The sequence below is a fragment of the Globicephala melas genome, chromosome 20 (assembly GCF_963455315.2).
Source record: "Globicephala melas chromosome 20, mGloMel1.2, whole genome shotgun sequence".
NCBI lineage: Eukaryota > Metazoa > Chordata > Mammalia > Artiodactyla > Delphinidae > Globicephala > Globicephala melas.
The window spans coordinates 13,476,813-13,500,174 of record NC_083333.1 but is presented as its reverse complement, the minus strand read 5'-3'; the positions used below and the strand labels follow the sequence as shown (position 1 = coordinate 13,500,174).

Here is a 23,362-nt window from a genome sequence, read left to right as displayed (position 1 = left end):
CAAAGAAAGTACGTGGGAGGAAATAATAAAGATAATAGCAGAAATCAATGAAATAGAGGACATAAAATAAAGAGAATCAACAATGCCAAAAGTTCGTTCTTTGAAAAGTCCAGTAAAATTGAGAAACTTTAGCAAGGATTATCAAGGGGGCAGAAAAGCGAGTGAGGGTAAAATAATCAGTATCAGGAATGAAAAAAGGAATACCACGATAGATGTAACAGACCTTAAAAAGATCTTAAAGGAATATAAACAATATGTCAATAAATTTGAAAAGCTAAATGAAGTAGACAAATTCCTAGAGAAACACATTACTCCAGCTGACACCAGAAGAAACAGAAAATCTGAATGTAATAGTCCTAATTAATCCATAATTAAAAGCCTTGCGATAAAGAAAACTCTGGGCCCAAATGGCTTCACTAGGGTAATCTATCAAACATTTAAGGAAGAAATAATACCGATCTTAAACAAATTCTTCCAGAGAAGTGAGAAAGAGATCATTTGTCTTGAGAAGTCAGCAGAAACTTTATGCTGATAAAGGCAGTACAAACATACCTCGTGTATTGTACTCTGCCTTACTGGGCTGCTCAGATACTGTGTTTTTTACAAACTGAAGGTTTGTGGCAACCCCATGTTGTCAGATGATGGTTAGCATTTTTTAGCAATGAAGTATTTTTAAATTAAGGGATGTGCATTATGTTTTTAGACACAATGCTACTGCACACTTAACAGACTACAGTATAGTGTACGCATAACTTTTATATGCACTGGGAAACCGAAACATTCATGTGAGTTGCCTTATTGCGATATTTGCTTCACTATAGTGGTCCGGAACCAAACCACAGTATCTGCAGGGCATGCCTGTACAAGAAAAGAAAATTACTCCTGAATGTAGATGAGGAACTGCTAAACAAAACACAGTGTTAAGCAAACAGTCCAGCAGGAGGGGAGAGAGATTACTATATGAGGACCTAGCTGGATTTCTTCCAGCAGTGCAAGGTAGTTTGAGAGGTTACTGCATTCATTATTAACAGGATAAAGGAAAAACCATCTCAACAGATGTAGAAAAGCTTTACTGCTGTGAAACACAGTAATAATTTTAAAAGGTTGATCTGGTCCATTTCTTTTGTCTACAGGTGAAGAGATTTTCCACCCATTGCGTATAACGCGCCTCTCGGTGAAATTTTCTGCTACTGATTTCCTTTACCTGCCCCATTCTCAGGAGGTTGAATTTTTTTTAAGTTAGGTGATGCATCTCTAACCAGAGAGACTGACACCGCTTTATCTCTCTCTTCTCCTGCCCAGCCTCACCTTCTTGCAGTTCCAGTATTGATCCACCAGGTCGAGGCCAACGGTAAGGAAGGACATACCTCTGACACGTAGGACATCCACTGTTTCTCACTGTCGGGCCTCTTAGAGTAAGAGTTGTAGAAGATGACGTCTTTCACCAGCACAGCCAGGGCTCTCAGGATGAAAGAGGCAAACAAGTTCATGTGGATATAGTTGCGTGTGCAGTGGAGTTTTCTGTGCAAGGAGAAAACCGGGTGTCTTCCCTCAGAAAAGAACGGCTCAGACCAACAGGTGTGTGCCTGAAACCTGTGTATCTGCCACTGAGGGGCACAGGTTCCGAGTGTAGTCTCCAGAGCTGGATAGCTGCCTTAAAGGATCTTTCCTCTCTGTGCCTCATTTTCCTCACGTGTAAGATGGAGAAAATCACAGCTATCATCTATAGAATGCTCAACATGACAGGCTATGTTCCAAGCTACTTGCCTGTGGGTACTTACGGGTATCCTTACTCCTCACAGCTCCCGACATTACAAACGGCGGAACTGAGGCAGAAAGCTTAAGTCCAAAGTCCCAGAGCAGTAAATGGCAGAGCTGAGATTTAGACCCAGAAACTCTGAGGTCAGTATATGGCTCTCGAGACTCTACTCCCTGTAAGAACAAGGGCACTCACCACAAAGGGCTACAGGAGGATTCAACCAGTTAATGGGTGAAAAGTGCTCACACAGTACCTGGCACTTAAGAGCTCTCATGACCTCCCTCACCCAGCTGGAGCCTCCTGTGCCGGCTGATGTAAAACTCCGCATCCTCGGTCTCTCTAGCGAAAGGACCCTTCTCCAGCACTGTGCTCTCACAGCCCTGCCTATGCCCCTGTGCAGCCTATGTCCGTCCAGTCCTGCCTTGCTTAGAGCTATCATTACTTTTTTAGTTTCCAAAAAGATCTGAGCAGGTCCTTGTGTTTTGCTATTTATGCATCCCCAGAGCCAGAAACAAAATGGGCACGTGGTCAACCCAGGCTCTGCTAAAGTTACTTCCTCCAGGGCCAGGAAGTTATTTTCTCCTGGCCTGGTTCTGGGACTTTGGGAAGGTGAGTGGAGGAGGTCACAGATAGCAGTGGGCACAGGCCGTGGAATTCTCTCCCATTGTTCAGTAATTGTTCTCCCAGCGGGGTAACTGGTCATGACTCCACTCTCTGCTCTAGGGCCTCAAGAGCATCATGGGATTGAGGGGTCAGGTGGGGCCAGCCCTGGGCCTCGCAGAGCCCAGGTGGGAGCTGCTCTGGAATTAGCATCCAGGTCTCCAGGGTCCCCATCCAGGCCTCCGCATCTGCGTCCAACGCTCATTCTGCCACATTACACTCCGTTATGTTCCTGAACGGACCAGGACCATGAGACGGCCTTGGAGGGCTCCCTAGGGGGTCTATAAATATCTCACTTGGGTCGTTTCTAAAAACGTGATTTAGTAAAATGCCTTCAGGTGTTGGATTCTGAAAGACAGTAGAAGGGAGTGAAAATGCTCAGGCTCTGGACCGCCCGGTTGCGATCCTGGCTCCGTCACCTGCCAGCTGTGTGATGGTAGGCGAGTGACGTCATCTCTCCATATTGCAGTTAACTCGCTTATAAAATGGGGTAATAATAAGGCTAATCTCCTAGGATTAGAATTCATCTTAATTCTGATTACAAAGAGACTTAAATGACTTAATGCACGTCACGTGCTTAGAACAGTGCCTGGCACCAATGAAGCACTCCAATGATTGACGGCTAATTGGAGTCCGAGGGCCCTGGATTAAAAGCCCAGCTCTCCCGCTCACTACTTTGTTTTTTAATCTCGTCCATAAAAATAATGCATCTGGTAGAGTTGTGGTGGGAAGGGGCTGTGGTAGTAATGGGTGTAACTAGAAATTTAGACCAGGGCTGGGCAGAGGTCATCTAATCCAAGAGGCAAAAGCAGTTAGGAGTCCCAGATTCCAGTCCTAGCTGTGCTTTGCGACCTGGCATGACTCAGTGTCTTTCTCTGGACCTCTGAGATCCCTTTCCTTTGCCTACAAAATGGGATGGATGGACTGGAGACTCTCTCGGATCCCGTCCAGCTCTGAGGAGCCCTGAAATCATCCAGCCTAGTCTCCTGCCTTCTAAAGGGAGCCAGCGAGCACATGCCTGGGTACCTGTCTGCACACGGGACAGCAGAAGTTCCACTCACCGCAGAAACAAGAGGAGGGTGAGAGCCAGGAAGAGGGAGACGATGGAGAGGGAGTAGCCCACAGTGTACAACAGCTGCAAGGTCGACAGCAAGGCACGGTGTTCCACCTGAACGCAGGGAAAGAGCAGGTGTGACCGCCAAGCCCGGCAGCTACGGTGTCCAGCCCCCTCTCCATGCCCCGAACCCTAGCAGACCTGTTTATACCACAGCTCTCTGGCACATCTCAGAGTTCGAGGAACCTTCATGAGTGAAGAGCCCACTGGGGGTCTCACCTCCATGGCTGGTCCCACTGCCCAGCAGTGATGCACTGAGATTCATGATATCATAAGAGCATTGTGCCCAGGACAAGAGGACATCTTGGGAATGAGGACAGGTTCTTTGCCCCCAAGCGTGCTGTCCCTAGGGCATCGGGGTCCCTGTCTCTGGAAGACAGGGCCGGGTTTCCATCTGGATGTGTCTCCTTCCTAAAGTAACTTTTCACAGATGATCTCTTTAACAAAGACCCACTTAAACACTGGAATATTTTCCCTGAGTCCCAGGATACCCTGATTGCGAACAGAGGTTAGTTTACTGGCAATTCTGTTATTAAGTGTGATTTTCCAAAGGAAATCCCATCTTCTCACTCAATCCACTGTGCATATAGCCATCAAGATTATGTTTCTGAATAAATTTTTGCACAAGAACCCACAGTAAATACGTATTACCTGCTAGGTTATGCCTAAACTTCTCTGCATAACTCTTTCATCAGCTTTACTGAAGTATAATTGGGGGACAATAAGCTGCACTTATTTAAAGTATAAACCTTGGTGAATTTGGACATGAATATATCTGTGATTTCATCATCACATTCAAGATCATGAACATTTCCATCACCTCCCGAAAGTTTCCTTGTGATCGTTCGTAATTCACCCCCTCTCACTATCCCTTGCCTTTAGAGGGTAGTTTGCATTTTCTAAAATGTTATATAAATGGAATCTTATAAGTATTCTATTTTTTGTCAGGCTTATTTCCCTCAGAATAATTATTTAGAGATTCATCCATGTCATAGCACGTACCAATAGTTCATTCCTTGGCTATTATCAAAAAGGCAAGAAATAACAAGTGTTGGTGAGAATGTGGAGAAAAGCAAGCCCTCCTACACTGTTGATGGGAATGCAAACTGGTGCAGCCACTATGGAAAACAGTATGGAGATTCCTTCCAAAAATTAAGACTAGAGCTACCATTTGATCCAGCTATCCCACTTCTTGATATTTATCCAAAGAATACAAAAACACTAATTCAAAAAGATATATACACTCTTATGTTCATTACTTACAACAGCATGGAAACACCCTAAGTGCCCAGCAACAGTTGAATGGCTAAAGAAGGTATGGTAAATATATACAAGGATACTACTCGGCCATAAAGAAGATGAAATCTTGCTATTTGCAAAAACATGGAGGAATCTTGATGGTATTATGGTGAGTGAAATAAGTCAGACAGAGACAGACAAATACTGTATGATTTCACTCATACGTGGAATATTAAAAAATGAACAAAAACAAAAAACAAAATAAATGATCAAACCAAACAAAAAGAAACACGTATATACAGGGTAGTGGTTACCAGAGGGGGAGGGGCAGGGGGTGGTGAAAAGAGTAAAGGGGATCAACTATATGGCAGCAGATGGAAAGTAAATTTTTGGTAGCGAGCACACTGTAGGGTATACAGAAGTAGCAATAGAATGTTGTCTACATGAAACTTAAATAATGTTGTAGACCAATATTAACTCAATACAGAGTAAATCTAAAATTTTAAAAAATTTAATAGTTTGGGGCTTCCCTGGTGGCGCAGTGGTTGAGAGTTCGCCTGCCGATGCAGGGGACACGGGTTCGTGCCCCGGTCCGGGGGGATCCCGCATGCCGCAGAGCGGCTGGGCCCGTGAGCCATGGCCACTGAGCCTGCGCGTCCGGAGCCTGTGCTCCGCAACGGGAGAGGCCACAACAGTGAGAGGCCCGCGTACCGCAAAAAAAAAAAAAAATTCATAGTTTACTCTTTTTTTATTGCTGAGTAGTATTCCATTGTGAATACACCGCTATTTATTTACGCACTCACCCACTGTTGGACATTCGGACTGTTTTCAGAGTTTGGCTCTCACACATAAAGTTGCTCTGAGAATTTCTGTACAAGTTTTTATGTGGACATGGGTTTTCACTTCTCTCAGATAAATAGCTAGAAATAGAATGATGCGGTAGCATGGTGTACGTTTTAACTTCTCAAGAAACTGCTAAACTGTTTTCTAAATAAGTTGTATCAATTGACATTCCCACCAGAGGGCCAGCTGCTTGAGGGTCTACGACCATTTCCTACAATCAGTCTTTTAAATTTTAATCATTCTAATGGGTGTGTAGCAGTATCTTATGGTGGCTTTATTTGCACTTCTCTGATGATTAATGATTTGAGAATCACTCCGCGTGCTTATTTGCCGTCTGTACATTTTGTTTAGTACAGTATCTGTTCAAATATTCGGCCGTCTTTTTTTTTTTTTTGCGGTATGCGGGCCTCTCACTGTTGCAGCCTCTCCCGTTGTGGAGCACAGGCTCTGGACGCGCAGGCTCAGCGGCCATGGCTCACGGGCCCAGCTGCTCCGCGGCATGTGGGATCTTCCCGGATCGGGGCACGAACCCGTGTCCCCTGCATCGGCAGGCGGACTCTCAACCACTGCGCCACCAGGGAAGCCCTTGGCCGTCTTTTAAATTGGATTGTTGGTCTTAATTTTGAATTGTAAATCTTCTTTATATATTCTAGATATAAATCTGTTAGATACATGTTTTGCCAGTATTTTCTCTCATTTTGTGGCTTGCCTTTTAATTTTTTTAACAGTGCCTTTAAAAGAGCATAAGTTTTTAATTTTGATAAAGTCCAATTTATCAACTTTTTCTTTTACAGTCATTTCCCATTATCTGCGGTTTTGCTCTCTGTGGTTTCAGTTACCTGCTGTCAACCTTCGATCCAAAAATATTAAAGGGAAAATTTCAAAAATGAACAATTCATGAATTTTAAATTGTGCGCCATCCTGAGTAGCGTGGTGAAATCTCACACCGCCCTGCTCTGTCCTTCCTGAGCCACGAATCATCCCTCTGTCCAGCATATCCTGCCCGTTAGTCACTTAGTACCCCTCTTGGTTATTAGCTAGACTTTCTTGGTACAGCAGTGCTTGTGTTCAAGTGACCCTTATTTTACTTAATAATGGCCCCAAAGAGTAGTGATGCTGGCAGTTCGGATGTGCCAAAGAGAAGCCACAAAGTGCTTCCTTTAAGTGAAAAGATGAAAGCTCTCGAGTTAATAAGGAAAGAAAAAAAAAATCATATGCTGAGGTTGCTAAGATCTACAGTAAGAACCAATCTGCTATCAGTGAAATTTTAGAGAATCGTGCTACTCTTGCTGTCACACTTTAAACTGCAGAAGTTACGGCCACAGTGCATGAGCGCACAGTGAAGACGGAAAAGACATAGTGTGTACAATTTTGAAAGACAGAGACACACCCACACACCCCCCCACACACACACACACATACACAATCTCCTTAAAAAGGCACCAGTTAACATGCATAAGGACCCCCAGTGAGTTGTCAGTTGGAAGAACATAACATACCTTGTTTGCCAAAACTCCAAAGGGCAAAGATTTACTAACACTAGCCTTTTTTGGGCAAAAATTCAGCCCTCTACTAGAAACACAGGTAAACATGGCCAGAAACTTTTTTTTTAAGTATTTGATTTCTTGGAAATATGGCCATTTGCAGAGAGGGGGAGGCAATGCCCGTGTCCTCACTGCTCTAAAAAGAGAAAACTTTACTTCCTGTCTTGGAAAGTGCAGTTTTCCCATCTTGCTTTGCTGTCCCTGTCGGCAGACCTCAGCCCAGAGCAAGCAGCAGGCGCCTCACACCTGCTGGTGAATTCGTTGTCACCACCTCTGTTTCCAGTCCCTTCAGAGTCACCTGGGGAGCTTTCCCACCAGTACTGACACCTAGACCCCCACCACACGCCCACTGACTCAGAATCTGTGAAACCGTTCATTCAATATTTCCTAGGTGCCCACTGTATGTAAAGGCTTTTGTGCACTTTTAGCAGCACTGGGCCAGGGGGTGGCATGCATTCTGATATAACTCTGACTTTGTCATTGTTCTCAAGCAGCTTCATCCAGGAGGGAAGATAAGAAATATAAACAAAGTGCCCAGTTCACGGCATGCAGTTAGCATGAGTTTGACGCTGTGAGAAACGTCAAGACACATCCTTGAGATAAGCTGAATCCATCCCAACCACAGGTATGATTTTAATACCTTTAAGAGGTGTGACCTGTCACAGGGTCTAGGGAACACGGACTTCTGCCAACTCAAGGAATAAAGTTAAAAAGAGGTTGAGAAAAAATTCCCTGAGGAGGTAGAGGATCTGATGGAAGGTTCTTCATGCCTGATGGGAAGATGTGATAGACAAGAGAGGCAAGGATGGGCCAGTTCCCACTGGGAAGGAACCACAGACACGATATGACGATTTACTGCCCAGCGAATGGGCTGGATCCTGGTGACGGAGCCAGCACTCTTATTTACGTCGTGGTGACGAGGGGTCAGGCTCTCTCCAGAGAACTGTATGTCTATCAACTCTTTCAACCCTCACACGGTACATGCAATAAATACACTCTGCTGGGGATGGACGGGGAAGCAGAGGCACAGAGCAGTGAAGGGTGGGGTATAAGGAACGAGGGAGCAAAGACTCTGGACGTGAGTCGGGCTGCCAGGCCCTTGGCCTTGAGCTTGTACCCCGGCTGCTAGGTGTGTGTCCCTCAGGACACACTGTCTCCTGCCACCACCAAGTCTACATTCTAGGAGGGGGCGGATGCCAGAGAATTTCAGAGAGTGACAGGTGCTGTAAAGGCTGGGGGGAGTGGTAGAAAGTGACCATGGAGACCGTTCTCCATGGGGTGGCCTTGGAAGACTTCACCTGGAAGGAGACATTGAGCTTGAAACGTGACTAATGGGAAGGAGGCGCCACAGAAGAGCTGGGGAAAGTGTTCCAGGCGGATGGAACGGCAAGCACAGAGGCTGGGGCGCCTTCCCTGGGAGGTTCACATCGCATCCCAGCAGCAGAAGGGATTCTGTGGCTGCCGTCCGGGTTGCTGTTTGGGGTGACGGAGGACCTTCCCAGGTGAGTCTGGGGCAGGTGCACTGGAAGCAGGCTCTTTGTGCGGCCCCTATTGCGGGGACCCCGGCAGAGGCTGGTTCGGGCCCCAGGGCCCGTCCTCACCGAGCCCAGCTGACTCACTTTTTGTTTGAAGCTGTGGTCCTCAGCGCATTCGGAGTTGTCCTGCCAAATATCTGTGGAGTTCTCCAGCGTCTGCCAAGTGCCCTGAGAAAGGCAGTATCTGTAGGCCCTTCCTGAGTGCTCTGAAAGTAAACACAGCTCTGGGGGAAAGGTCAGAACACGCAGCCCGTTCCCCGAGCACGTGGGAAGGCCCTCATCCTCACCGCAAAGCTGTGGAAAATCCCGGGGAAAAGGAATTTTCACTTCCCCTTCTGGGGGCTCACAGCATCCTTGCTGTTTATTTAGGATGGAAAGAAAAACACGGAAGCCTCTACATCCATCTCATAACAAACCATGTTCTGTTAATGTCTGCTGTGTTTACCCAAAGTCCCTGGAGCTGGAACGGTCCCTGGTGACTCAGAGATGTGACAGCCCCCCAAGGTGTGGCCCAGCTGGGAGACGCAGACCTGGGGCTTCCTGATGCCCAGGAGGCCGTGCCATGAAGAAGAGAGGGCGCTGGACCAAGCCAGCTCTGCCACCTATGAGCTCTGTGGCCTTGGGCAGGGCCTTACCCCTCTCTGTCCCTCCATTCCTGCTTCTGATGACAAGTCTTGACGATTCTACCTCCAATATTTTTCTTTACTCTTTCTTCTTCTTCCCAAGCTCTTGCCTCTGCCTGTATACACATCCTCATAGCCTCTCTTTTTCTGGACCACTGCAGGAGCTTCCGGACTCACCTCCCCGATCCCCCTCCATCCCTCAGTTCATCAGCCACAGGCTACCAACGTCATCTCCCCAAACCACAAACCCTACGACGTCCTTCTCGTGCCTTAACGCCTTCTCTGGCTCCACGTAATCTTTATCTACAGAGGGGAGTTTAAAGCCTGGAGCGTGAAGCACGGTTGGCTTCGCGATCAGGCCCCAGCCACGTGGTCAGTCTTCTGTGCCTGTATACCCTCTCCCTCCTCATATTCGAATGCTCCTGCTCCTCTAATCTCATCCACAGGAGCTCTGCTCCATCTTTTCTTCTCCAAACCCCTCCACTGGTGCCACGTCCTCCTTTGACGTCAGGCGCCCCACTTGGATTCTAAACATTCGATGCACACAGTGTCGAGGGGAAGAGTAACTTCCTACCTTTTGGGACTCACACTCCCTTGAGTACATTTCAGCAGCCCAGGACCCAAATTTTTTTTAAAAGGCCTTTAACTCAACTTCTTTGTAAGTTTGGGTTTTTGATCACTTTTTCTCTTAAAGTGGAATCGACCTGTGTTTTTAGCTCTTGGGAAGGAACAGGTAGACCGTAGAGCTGGGCGATGCTGATCCGTTCCATGTGCGCTCAAGGCGTCGCAGACTTTCGGGTCCTTAAAGCCCTGAAGGAATCCAAGGAGTGTGACCTTAGTGGGGCTCGGCCTCAGCTCCCACTTACGAAGCACCTACTGTGTGGTGGACCCAGTGTGTGCCTTCCCATTCATGCCTCAAAATGCCCTTAAGAATCGGCTGTTATTCACTTCACTTTACAAGGAAACCACAGCTTAGAGGGCGCTGGGAACTTTCCCAGAGTCTCAGAGTATAAAGTCCTCCCTTAGGGCTCCTGACTTGAGCAAGCTCTTTCCTCTCCACTGAACTGACCCCGCTGGTCCAGCAAACTCTCCAGTATCTTCCCTTCAGCTTCACATCCTCAGGCCTTCTGGGCTGATTCCCACTGAATTTCCCCCAGATGACAGTTCCATAGAATACGCCACTACTGCTCCCATCCAGAAATGCATCTTCCTTCGAAATTCTCTCTCTTTGTACTGGAGGCATCAAAATATTGAAACCAAATTTTAACTGATGTGATGATTTCTTGGGCTGAAATTAAGTACAAAATATCACCATCTTGGCTTCTCAGAAACCCAGTCTCGGGAATTCCCTGGCGGTCCAGTGGTTAGGACTCCATGCTCTCACTGCTGAGGCCCTGGGTTTGATCCCTGGTCGGGGAACTAAGATCCTGCAAGCCGCGCGGTGTGGCCAAAAAGAAAGAAAGAAAGCAAGAAAGCCATTCTCATTTTGTTTGGCCTGGAACTTTGTAATCACTGATGTTCCTTGAGAATAGCGGCCCGTTCTTAGATTTGAATTGTTTCACTCCCCACCCTGGTTTCACTCCCAACCAGGAGGCTGGGCTGCTGGGGCAGGTGGAGGTGGGTTCTAAATCATGGTCACTTCAGGGCAAGCTAAGGGTAAAATTCTCCATCCAAGTCCCATGGGGCTGAAAAGCACCAATTCCTCCCAACGCTATTGCAAGGGTAGTCTTTTTTTTTTTTTTTTTTTGCGGTTCGCGGGCCTCTCACTGTTGTGGGCTCTCCCGACGCACAGGCTCAGTGGCCATGGCTCACGGGCCCAGCCGCTCCGCGGCATGTGGGATCCTCCCGGACCGGGGCACGAACCCACGTCCCCTGCATCGGCAGGCGGACTCTCAACCACTGCGCCACCAGGGAAGCCCCTGCAGGGGTAGTCTTGATGGCCTTCCTCTCCATCTGGGAAGCAAGAACTGCATGGATGTGAGCATCCCCGTCTTGCCCCACATCTCTTTCTCCTCTCCATGACGGTGATAACTCTTACTCTCACTGCAGCAAAGTCTGTGGTAGCCAGACTTGGACTCTCAGCTCTTCAAAGAAAAGAGGACTCTGATATAAACAGAACCTCCAGACACAGAAGACTTGCAGGAAGAAAAGAGAAGAAGCAGAGAGGAAAAGGAAGATGTGTTACTGACAGCTTAGAAGGAGACCTTTCGTGGGAGAAGCGGTCTGGAGAAAAGAACCTGGTTGGAGCCTTCTAACCACCCCTTGGCTGGGCTGCCCAGGATGGACCGGCCATAAAGGAAATGTTAGAAATTGGTAAAATAAGACTTATTACCTTTGCGCCACCAAGGTAAGTATGAAGGGCAGGGAACAGAGACATTTCCTGCAGTGGAATGAGGCCAGCACACATACTGATCAAAGGTCCCGTTACAAACTGTGCCTGCGGAAAGAAGAGGACAAAATAAACTGATGGAGCCCAGAACCCACCTCTCTGGCGTCAGAAGCTGGTGTGGGCTGCACAGGGACCAGCAAGGGGCGTCGCACTCTCCAGACAGGCCAAAGATGAGGAACCACGTGGAGAGGACGGGAATGCTTCATGCAGCCCCACACTGGGGCTCTGTCTACCCAACTTGACCCCTGGCGGTGGTCCAGTCTTTTATGTCAATGTGCACGTCACACTGATTTTGGTTTACTTTACATGAGCTGAACTCTCACAGAAACTCAGGGTCAGGAGGACACTTGGATGTTCAGCCAGCATCTTCTGTCCCATAATTAACTAAATAATTGTCAAACCTTCACCAGTTAGATCCCGGAACACCCTTAATATGAAATGTGCAAAATGACCAGTGGATATAAGGGGATTTGCAGGATCCAGGTTCTTGGTCATGTGTACCTGACGCAAGCACTACCTGGTCGGATTTCTCTGTTTGAAGATTAATCCAATGATCATTATGACATATTTGGGCCCCTCAAGCTCAGGGTGTGATTTACATCCTGGCACTTGGCAATGAGATACTACAAACATTAGCCCCACCCTTATGGGCCCCCAGAGTCAAATGAGGGGTTTCAGGCTGGACCCCAAACATCCGCATTGCAAGCTCCTCACTCCTGGTTACCAAGCGTCATTTCCTACCATTGGCTCCCTATTAAGCTAGAACTCGGCGGCCACTCAGGTGAAGAGCCAGGTTGCTGGTATCGGGACCCTGCAAACGCAGATCTGCTGGGTTCCGGGCTGGCTCGGGGCACCCTATGGACCTGGTGGCCAGGTGTCAGCACCCAGTGTGTGGGCGCTTACCTGGCTGAGCTGCCCAAAGCGTGGCACCTGATCAGGAGGACCTGCCCTACTTTGACCTCAGAAAGCAATATTCCTCTAGGTGGGAGTGGTTCCTGCCATGAATCAAGCCTTGGTGGCCGCCCACCTGGCTGAAGGAGGGAGCGGGGCATAGCTTGGAGGCTGGGACTGCCTTCAGGTCAGGAAAACGCAGAGAGAGTTTATAGTGTCCTGTCAACCTCCGGGTCCCTGAATGAAATGATCTGAAAGAAGCCAGGAGAACAAGGAGGAGGTAGCTTTCACCCACAATCCCCAGTCTCAGAGGCAGTGGGCCAAGGCTCCTTATTCCTTTCTTTTCTTTAAAAAAAAAAAAAAAAAGAATTTGCATGTACCCAAAGAGTCAGCATGTAGGCAGGAGAGGTTGTGGGCTGACCAAACTATTAACATATTAGCTAGAATGCTCTAAACCTAATGTAGACCGGGGTAAGAGAAGTGTTAACACCACGGGAGACGGAAGGACACACCCCTCAACACACAGTAGATTCCTGGGTTAATCTACAACAGCGGCTCATGTCATGTGATTAGGTGGTCAGTGTGCTGTGACAGATGGCTTTTATCAAAGATGGCCACACGCATATATATCCCGTCTCGCATGCTCTTTTACAATGGAGGCAGGCAGCCTTTCTAACTGTCTGACCCAACTGAACATGGCAGAAGTGACTTCCAAGGCAAGGTCACAAAAGGCAACGTGGCCTCTGGTCATGCTTGTCCTTGCAACCCAGCCACCGTGCTGTGAGGAAGCCCAGGCCATATGGAGAGACCACATGGAAGTGTTCCGGCCAACAGCCCCGGCTTGATTCCCAGCATCCACCCGCACACATGGGTGTGAACCAGGCTTCAGATGAATCCAACCCGTGGCCTTTGAGTCTTCCAGCTAAACTCCAGATATTGTAGAGCAGACACAAGCCATCTTCAGTGTGCTCTGTCTGAATTCCTGACCCACAGAAACTGTGAGAGATAATAAATCATTGTTATTACCGTTTTAACCCACTAAGCTTTGGGGCTATTTGTTATACAGCCATAGATAACTGATACATGTACTTACCAGAAGTTTCCTTGAGTAAGTCTCTCAGACACTTCTCTTTGTACTGAGCCCACTTCCGAGTTGTCTCCTCGAGGAGAGATCCCGTAACCTGAGCAGAGAAAACCATGGAGACCCCCAGTTAGCAGCAAGCACAGAGGTGGCCTTGTTATCATCTCACACCACGATTCTCAAACCTTCCCACTGATGAGTCCATAATGGCCTGCACCTCGAAACAATTTCTTTGGTAACTTATGTCCTACCTTCAAGATACATACACATTTCACATGCACTCCATAATCTAATCATATTGGGTTTGAAACAAACACAAAAGATTTTTTTCAGAATCTTCAATGAGCTTGACATTTCAAGAGGACGCAATGTCCCCATCCTGACGTTTCACAACCAACCAGAAGAACAGCTGCATGCTTCTAAGACCCTGTGCATCTCAAAGAGAGGAGCAGCACACTAAGAAGGCTCAACGGGGGTCAGAGAAGAGCCAGAACAATTGCAGGGCCTGTGCTGTCCCGCCCAGGTGGCTGTGGGCCCAGAGTTGAAGACATTGGGTCGCAGATGCTCTGCTACGGCACCGCGGTTTCGGGATCTTTTTTCTTTCCAACATCCCGTAGAACCTTGGATATACAGCATGCATTTTGCAGGGCTTTCCAGATAACTGGGTTGTCTAACAACTTGTAATTGTGTAGCTGAACCATTTGTTTTGGTTTTAAAGGGTCTTTCCCTTCTTCAACTTACTCATTTGAATTGAGAACTTCCTGTGTGCCAGGCTTTCCATTAGGAAGGAATTAAGGGGGTACAAAGAGGGGCAAGACACAGTCTCTGCCCTAAAGGACTCAGTGTCTGCTAAAGATAAGGCGATTATATAAGCAGCTGGCCTAGGTCGAGTGACAGTCTCACCCTGTCTTCCTCTGCTTCCAAACAGACCCCTCCCCTAGTGGTTCAGTTCTGGCACCATCGTCCTCTCAGACACAAACCAGAGGCCAGGAGTCGTCCCCCACGTCTCCCCTCCCCCCCACCCCCCTATCCACCTATGCACCCGAGTCTGTCCTCCTGCGTTTCTCTCCTGTCCAAGCCGGCCTCCCGTTCCCTTCACCTCCTCACTGGTGCCACATCCCCCCTCCATGCTGTTCCAGGGGGACAGGTCCCCAGGGCCGACCTGAGAACGGGGGGTCCCCTGCCTAGTCTTCCCCTCAGGACCCCTTGACTCAAGAATGAACTTCTCAGCCACACCCATCCCAAGTCTCTCAACCCCCATCCTGCTCTCCCATGACTTGGGATCGTTGCCCTTCCCGTCGGCACCTCCCTTCCACACTCGCTTCCCCTGGCTCGCTCCCAGTTCACGTGTCAATGCTCAACTCAAGCTCATGGCCGCTGGTCCCATCGGGCCACGTCTCTCACTGAAGCCTGGAGCTAGTAACCCTCTGCGGTGCCCCGGGAGCCCACACACAACCCATCACTTTGTACTGTCATCGGCGGGTCACACGTTCATCTCGCTCACTACGCGTATGTTCTTGGAGGGCCGAGCTAGCCCTTCATCTCTGAACACCAACCCTTAGCACAGGGGCTACTGTCCTCTTTCTCCCATATTTTCTAGCTAAAGAAACAGAGGCTCAGAGATGGGGCGAGGAGGGGGCTGGGATGAATCCAGCAGGGGTTAAACATGTGATCTGTGCTAAGATCACCCAGCAAATCAGTGAGCTTTGTGGCTTTGTCTCCTCTCACAAGGAGTAACAAACTCAGTGCTTTTCTGGGCCAGGTAGGTAACCTGAAAGAATGAGGTGGGACAGGTGATGGTGGGGCTATTGTAAATTGGGGAGACAGTCCACCAAAAGGCATTCAGACACACACACACACACACACAGAACGAAACAAACAAACAAAAACCATCTATGAGCCCCACAGGTAGCTAGTTTTCACCTCCTGAGTAATTAGTCCAATCTACCCCCTCCCTCCTCTGCCCAGCACGCCCCCCTGCCCGATCCCATGGCATTCACATTAGGGTCTGTGAGTAGTTGCTTTGCAATCTTTCCAGAGAATCACATAGCCAACTTTCTGAAAAAGAGCTAGTATGGCCATCCTCGGACAAGAGGTGTCCAAACTTTCTCAGCTCTCAGTGCCTTTCGTGTCTCAATAATTTTTCCACAGCATCCCCAGGCCAAAAGAAATATCTAAAGTTCCACTCATTAAGTAGGTAGACCCGAACAAACTTAGTGCCTGCGGGGGATTGTAAGACGTCTCAGACCTGAGAAGCAGATTGGCCATCACCACCTGTGCTCCTGTCCCACACTGATTTTTGCGCAGTGCTTGCTTTTTATCACAGCAACTGCAAAGAAGCCCAGCTTTGCAAAGATACAACGTCATCCGAAGGAATGGATAATAATAATGAAGCGCTGCTTCCCTCAAAAAATTAAAAGATCTAACAGCACCCCAGCGAGTTCACAGCGGTGCCCTGGGGCACCTTAGCACACAACCTGGGAACCATGGGATTAGCCAATAAGTAGTCATCAGGATGGTAACGATGATGAAATGATTGGCATTTACCCCTTGGTTTCAGTTTCCAGTGAGTTTTTAATCTCTCTCTCAGTTATGGCCCAAGAGGCACAATGGAACAAAAGACCACATTGTTTAAAGAAATACACATCCTAATGGGACCATAACTGACTATATTATTTTTACAAATTCCGCAGAGAAGTTGATAACAACATCATCAGCTTCCACGTTCCTCCACGCCACCAAAGAAAGACGCTTTCTTGGATAAAGTGCTGTTTATATCCACCAGGACCCGGCAGAGGAAGAGATAATAAAATCAATTGTAGACGTGAGCTGTCCCTGGGCTAACATTCTCCTATCCCCCTGCTCTTTGCCACGACTAACAGCCATGGTCAGAAGAAAAAAATAAAACCTAAGAAGCACTGAATCTGGTCAGTCTAGAAGAGCTGGACAGACTCAGACTGTCTTCCCAGGTATTTGTCCTAACGACACCAAAAACACAGGAGGCAAATCCAAGTTCAATCACAGCCAAACCCAAATAAAGTAATGATGGGTGGATGTTTTCTAACTGGAAAAGTTCAGCTTGATAGTGATTCCCCTTTTCCTTGCATGGGCAGCCAGCATCACAACACAGTTGGCTGAGAAGGGAGTAAGGAAAAGGAGGGAAAAGCCGCTGCTGACTTGGTTTAAATAAAACTTCTACTGTTCTTTGTTACTGAAGGAACAGACTTCACTGTAAATAAAATAAAAATGAACAGACAAGCAAAACGGGGAGAAGATGGAATCTTAATCCTTTTCGTCAGAAATAACCATCTCCTTCCAGACTCTTCTCTCTGCACTCACATACGTCCTTTTTCTTTCTTCTTTCTTTTCTTCTTCATTTTAACCCAAAAGGAAATCATACTGTTTTGTAGCCTTTTTTCCCACTTGAAGATATATTATGACTATATTTCCATTTCAAGAACTACACTTCTAAAACACCATTTTAAGAGCTCCATGATTTTCTGTGGATGAATGTGATATCATTTATTTTTTAAATCCTCTAGCATTGAACATCTACATTGTTTTAGATGTTTGGTAATATAAACGATGCTGTAATGAAAATAGTCTCAGCTAAAAATTTGAGCACATCTTTGTTTTCTTAGGAAAAATTCTTTGAATTGGAATTTCTGGTTCATAGATTATACATTCTTAAAAGGTTTTGACAATGTACTGCCAAACTATCTATCCTAGCCAAAAAAATAATTTTTATTTAAAAATATTCACCTTTTTACACTCTCATCAGCAAAGTATGAAACAGCCACACATTCACTTCTTAAAGAGCCTTAGAGAGTTTATATTTTTTGATGCCAAAGCAACTGCTAATTAACTGAGTTGTGGGGAGGGGTAGGAGAAGTGAGAAGATAGCACCGTTTCCCAGCTCGAATTTAGAAACTAAACGATCCCTGAGAATTTCTCATTAAGTGAATTTTATGAAGACTTCCAGGCAAAAGCACATTGCGGTCATTTATATCCATGCAGGGCCAGCGTTGATGAGCAAAACTCATCGTGGCGATCTATGCAAAGCCTTGTAACATAAACATCTGGAGAAAGAAGATGGGTTTTAAGATGGGTAACCAAGAGGAGGGTCTTCGGGATTACATACACACACCACAGGACAGACGGAGGGTAAGAGGTTCTGAAAACAGATGGGGTGGCAGAGGCGGGGAGGGGACACTGCTCACAGGCACGTTATCAATTATGAAAATACCAAGGTGTGGCTTGGTCAGTGTCATAAGCCGGCCTGAGGCACTGCAGATTCTGCGGTTGTCACATAGAAATATTCGTATGTCAACAGCTTCCAAGGAATGCTGGGGATGAAAGAACACAGGACTGCAAATAGATGGGGGTAGGTGCGACGGCTCCACTGCTCACAAGCTATACCATTGCAGGTGATTGTGTAACTCCTGTGAATCTTAACTTCCCCATCTGTGAAATGGGTTCAAAGGCTCATTGTGGGAGTTTGGGCAAGATGATTTAGGATAAAATGCCAAGTGCTGCAGGAGAGCTTGGCACCTAATAGACAGTTGACACATGGTTGTGGATAGGAGGTGAACAAAACCAGGCAATTAGCTGAATATACTCCGTTTGAATATGAGGTAGAGAATTGAAGCAAGGGTGAGAGACCTGTATCAACTCTCCCAACAATGGCCCTGCCACTAAGTAAGTCTCGGGGCAGGCGGCAGGCCAGGCCACGTCCCCTCAGGAAGGTTCTGGTCACTCACGAGAGGCAGCCACCATGGCAAGAATCCCATGAAACCACGGTCTGCGCTCACATCTACCCTTTGTGAGGGTTTGAAGCCAGCCTCTGGGAGGACTTGGATACAGAGAATTTGGTAGGGGTTTTCTGCCTGTCTGGTTCTGCACCAGCACCAAAGAAAGTCTGATAAGGTGAACACTTATGAGAGCCGGCACCCAGCCCTCCCTCCATGGGAGCAGTAGGCGTTCAGAATTCCGAGGTTGCAAACAGAGCCTAACTCTGCCCGTGGACCAAAGGAAGAAGAGAAGCATTTCTCAAGACACTTCCTTACTCAGGTGAGTGGAACAGAATTTCCTTCACATCATGGCCCGGTATAAAAAAGGAACCTTGAAAAGGGAAGGGGCAAAGATCTCGTCTCCTTGGATAAGAATAAAACAAACTACCAAGAACGCCCAACTAAAGAAGATAGTTACATACATTATGATACACCCCTGAAGACCTTAAACATCATGCCACGGAGCTACATTTTCTGATGTAGGAAGAAAGTTCAACTTCCTTGAGACTCAGTTTTCTCATCTGTAAAATGGGGTTAACAGGAGAACCTCCCTCCCCAGGGTTGCTGAGTGCATGAAATGAGATTATAAGGGCCCCGGACCTGGCACCAGACCTGGGGCATAGTAACCGTTTCATGGAAGTGTTAGTTTGTGATATTAGTGTATTTTGTTAAGGAAAAAAGCATATTGCAAGAAAATATTTATAGGATGAGTCTATGTTTGTTTTAAAAAAAGCTATATGTAAATAAATGGTAGAAAAATGTCTTAAGGATAAGTCAAAAAATGTGAATGGGGGTGATCTCTGGGTGGTGGGATTACAGTGGTGTGTAGTTTGTATTTATGCTTTTCTGGATTTGGTAAGTTCCTTTTTGTAAAAAATGAGCATTCTGTATTTTTATAATAGGAAGGAAGAAATGAAGGAAGGAAGGAAGGAAGGAAGGGAAAAAAAAAATCCACCCGTTCAATTTAAATAACTCAAACCTGAAAGAACGATGAAAGTGGACAGGAGGAAACATGCAGGAATTCTAAATGCTCTTTGCAGAGTTCACGCTGACATGGGAAAATGCTTATGATATGATGTAAAGGCGAGACCAGGATACAAAATGTTGTCTGCATCCTAATTCCATCTGTGTAAAAATAAAATGCATAGAAAAAGGATTTGAGGAACATATGCCAAAATGTGAACAGTGATTACCTCTGAATGCTTGGATTACGGGGGATCGTTATGTCTCAATACTGTTTTACGTTTTCCAAATTGCCTACAAGAGGCCTGAAGTGCTTCTACGGTCAGAAAATACATACAACTGATAATAATAACAGTAACAATAACAATACAAACGGCTCTTACTTGCTTGATGGAAACCAGAAGCAGCAGGGCCAGGAAGGGCCTCGCGGGGGTCCAGAGAGCCCGCTTCCCGGGGGAGGGGGGAGGCCTGGCCCCCCGGGTGGCAGGGATGCCCGCGGGCACTGTGTGGGCTCCGGGCAGGGGTCCCACTCTCCTACTCCTGGGCCCTGCCCGCCTCGGTTCCGGCCTCATCTTCCTCGCCGTGCGGTCACAAGTGCTGGCACATTGCTTGAACGGTCCAAGATGTACCACAGGCGGCCTCCTCTTGCATTCCTCTTCCTACGGCGAGAAAATGTTTGCACAAACCCTCTGGACGCCGCCCCAAGAGCGTCTGCCCCAGTCTAGAGCCATCTACCAGATCTCCAAAGTTTCTCATCTGTGACGACTCATCCCCCGCCCCGGCCCCCCCAAAAAGCAAGGAGATTTTTCCCAGACCTCCCCCAAGTCAGCTGTGCTCCTGGGACTTCCTGGACAGAGGCCGCCCAGGAGAAAAGGCAAAGCGGTCAGTGGGTTCCACCCCCCGAAGCCCCGCTCTGTGCACAGGACCAGGGTGGGACCGGCTTGGGTTCCAGCTGCTGAGGACCCGTGGCAGGGAGGATGGGCCCCTAGCCAGTGCTGAGGTGGGCAGCTTTGGGAGGGGGACAATTCTTGCTACGGCTTTAAGTTTGTCCAGGTTGGGCTGAGCCCAGCCACAAAGGCAGAGTCTCCTCTGGGCCCTGTTTATGCCAAGACTTCCAGAAAGACAGCTGCCCAGCCCAGGAGATAGCAGCTCCTGACCCAGGGCCTGAAGCAAAACCTCACTCAGCACCTCGAGTTCCTGTTACACAACAGCCAAAGAACATCCTAAAAATTCAAAAACGGGCACGCCTCTGGATTGCCCCTACTGGTTGTGAGCAAAGGTTGCTCAGTCCACCTGGCAGATCCTTTGTCAGAACCCATGATCCACGACTGCCAACTAACGTGTGTGTCCTTTCTCACCACACCTCATATATATAAAATCTTTTCACCTGGCATCCTATTTCATTCATCCTCACGATAACCCTGTGGGGGTATGATGATTTCTCCACTTGACAGCTGCAACACTGAGTTTCAGAGAGGTTAGGCGGCTTGCCCAAGGCCACACAGCAAGTAAATGGCAGAGCCAGGATACCCAGGTCTTCTGACCAGTCACCTGACCACAGCTACTTGGTCAGGTGCCATATCTGACCCTAACCCTCTAAGTGAGTTCCTTTTCTCTAGTAGGCTCAGCACTGTGTCTCTGAGAGGCTCTGCTTGGCCCTTCTCACCCTCCCCTCCCTGTCCAGCTCCCGGCAGCCGCTTGCAAGTTCTTTCCAGCCTCCTGAACTGGAGTCCCAGCAGAAGATGTCCTGACTGGATGAAACGCTGGTCAGCAAGAGACAGGAATACCATGTTTCCATTTAGGGATTTTCCCCCCCCATAAGTTGAACCAGAGGAGCTTAACCTGGTTAACTTACCCAAGTGAGTGAATTCTGAACAGTTGGAGAAAAACAGGTGAGCGTCACTTAATGGAAATCTTAAAAAAAGTGGCAAGACTCTAAGTGTCAGAAGTAAAACGCCCGTAATGAACATAGACGCCACCTCCCGCCAGATGGACTCATATAATGATGTGAACTCTGGCGTCCATGTGTTCATCTCTTTGGGGCAGCAGAGAGAGGGATGAAGTGACCAAGAGGAGGAAAACTGCTCACGTGATAGCTCTGATCCTGTGTGGGGCTGTAAAGCTAGTCTATAATGCACTTTGCAGACTATCTTCCAAGTTGCCTGCTGGCAAAGACAGTGCCTGTTTGATAAGAATATTCTATCTGACCTCTTTGAACTTTTTCTCAAAAACATCTTTTTTCTGAAGGGACAGGGGTTGGGGAACTGCACACGACTTCCCAACCTGTTGGATGGATGCCATCTAGTGCTATAACGAGGTAACTCCTCTTCCCACAAGACTGGTTGGCAACCAGGACAAACAGACACAGCTCACAGGCTACCCACAGCACAGACCACAGTCCTCTGTCTTTACCAGCAGGAAAGTCCAGACAGAGTAATATGGACCCAAATGACCCTGGCCTTTTTCTCCTACCTGCCCAGGCTGGCATATTCTCCATTATATCTGAGGGTCTTTGGAGGTGTCTAACATGGGATGGAGAACCTGTGTGCTCCAGATGCCATGTGGAAACTTCTGCTACCCTCCTCTGGCCCTCACTGTTTCATCCATGTCCTCTGCCCAAGAAGCAGCTTAAGTCTCCTCGGCAACGCCGCTCCTGCAGTGCCCCCTGGGCAAGGGCATGAGTGATGATGAGACAGGAGGGAAGGGGGCAGGGCACAACCGTTAAAAGAATGCCACAGCCTTTGAGCATACGACAAGAACTGGTTACGACCAAGATGGTGGAAGACTTTACTTCCCGCAGACTTTGAGCCTTATTATACGCTTATTGTAATATATTAGCATGTTAATGACACGCCCACCGGCGCCATGACAGTTCCGAGGCAGATCATAAGAAGCCACAAAGTGGGCAGTGTCCCAATGCAGGGGAAATCCCCACCCCTTCTCCAAGATACTTAGAATATCCCTCCCACTCATTAGCATATGAAATTACCCGGCCCATAAAAACTAACAACCCCGCACCCCAAGGCCCTCTCACTTTCTGAGAAGGTCCGCATTGCATCCGGTATGTGTATCCCTCTAAACAAACCCGCTTTCATTTCACTCTGTCTTGCTCTCGAATTCTTTCCTGTGCGAAGCCAAGGACCCTAACTTGGCCGCCCATCCCAGGGACTCCCCTGAGACCTGGGATGTGACCATTCTCTCGCCTCCCCCCCCCGCCCCCGCCCTTCTCCTGCAACAATATGCCAGGGCCCCTGCCTGCCAGCTATGGAGGCCCCAGGGTGGTGCTGAATGCACCCATGTGGGGTGCATGCCCCCCTCCCCTCTGCGTAGCACTCAGGCCCTGAAGCAGGCTGCCTAGACCGGAGCGTCTCAGTCCCTGGGCCAGAAGTTGTTCTCCGCAGCAGTCTCTTTCTCTGTAGAGCTGGGCAGGCCTCAGCCCGAGGACCCTGACCAAAGCAAAAGACAAGGGTGGAGCAGTCTCACCCAGACACCCACCCAGACCACCCTGGACCTCCGTCAGAACCCAGCGTCCTTTATAACAGCCAGCAAGCGGAAACAAGTCAAGTGTCTATCCATCAGTGGATGAATGGATAAACAAATTGCGGTGTGTCCACACCATGGGACATTATTCAGCCTTTAAAAGGAAGGAGATTCTGATAACCTGCTACAACACGAGGAACCTTGAGGACATTATGCTACATGAAAAAAGCCAGTTACGAAAGACAAATTCCACGTATAGCTAGAGTGACCAAATTCACAGAGAGTATCGTGGGTGTTGCCAGGGGCTGGGGGTGGAGGGATGGGCAGTTAGCATCTAATGGGGACAGAGTTTCAGTTTCGTGAGATGAAAAGAGCTCTGGAGATCGGTGGCCGAACGCGAATGTACTTAAGTGTGCACTTAAAAACGGTTAACGTGGTGAATTCTGTGTTA

At 47.9% G+C, this 23,362-nt stretch overlaps 1 protein-coding gene across 1 annotated transcript in view; it reads right to left on the bottom strand.

Annotated features, from left to right (window-relative positions):
* The window catches only part of GLP2R (glucagon like peptide 2 receptor), a 50,593-nt gene extending 30,590 nt beyond the window's left edge, over window positions 1-20,003 (bottom strand). The window contains exons 1-6 of the mRNA XM_030861416.2: window positions 19,815-20,003; window positions 13,691-13,778; window positions 11,650-11,754; window positions 8,779-8,900; window positions 3,481-3,587; window positions 1,368-1,521 (exon numbers count right to left, since the gene is read on the bottom strand). Coding sequence (XP_030717276.1) covers window positions 1,368-1,521; window positions 3,481-3,587; window positions 8,779-8,900; window positions 11,650-11,754; window positions 13,691-13,778; window positions 19,815-20,003 — 765 coding nt within the window. The remainder of the gene's footprint in view (window positions 1-1,367; window positions 1,522-3,480; window positions 3,588-8,778; window positions 8,901-11,649; window positions 11,755-13,690; window positions 13,779-19,814) is intronic.
* Window positions 20,004-23,362: the final 3,359 nt, after the last annotated feature.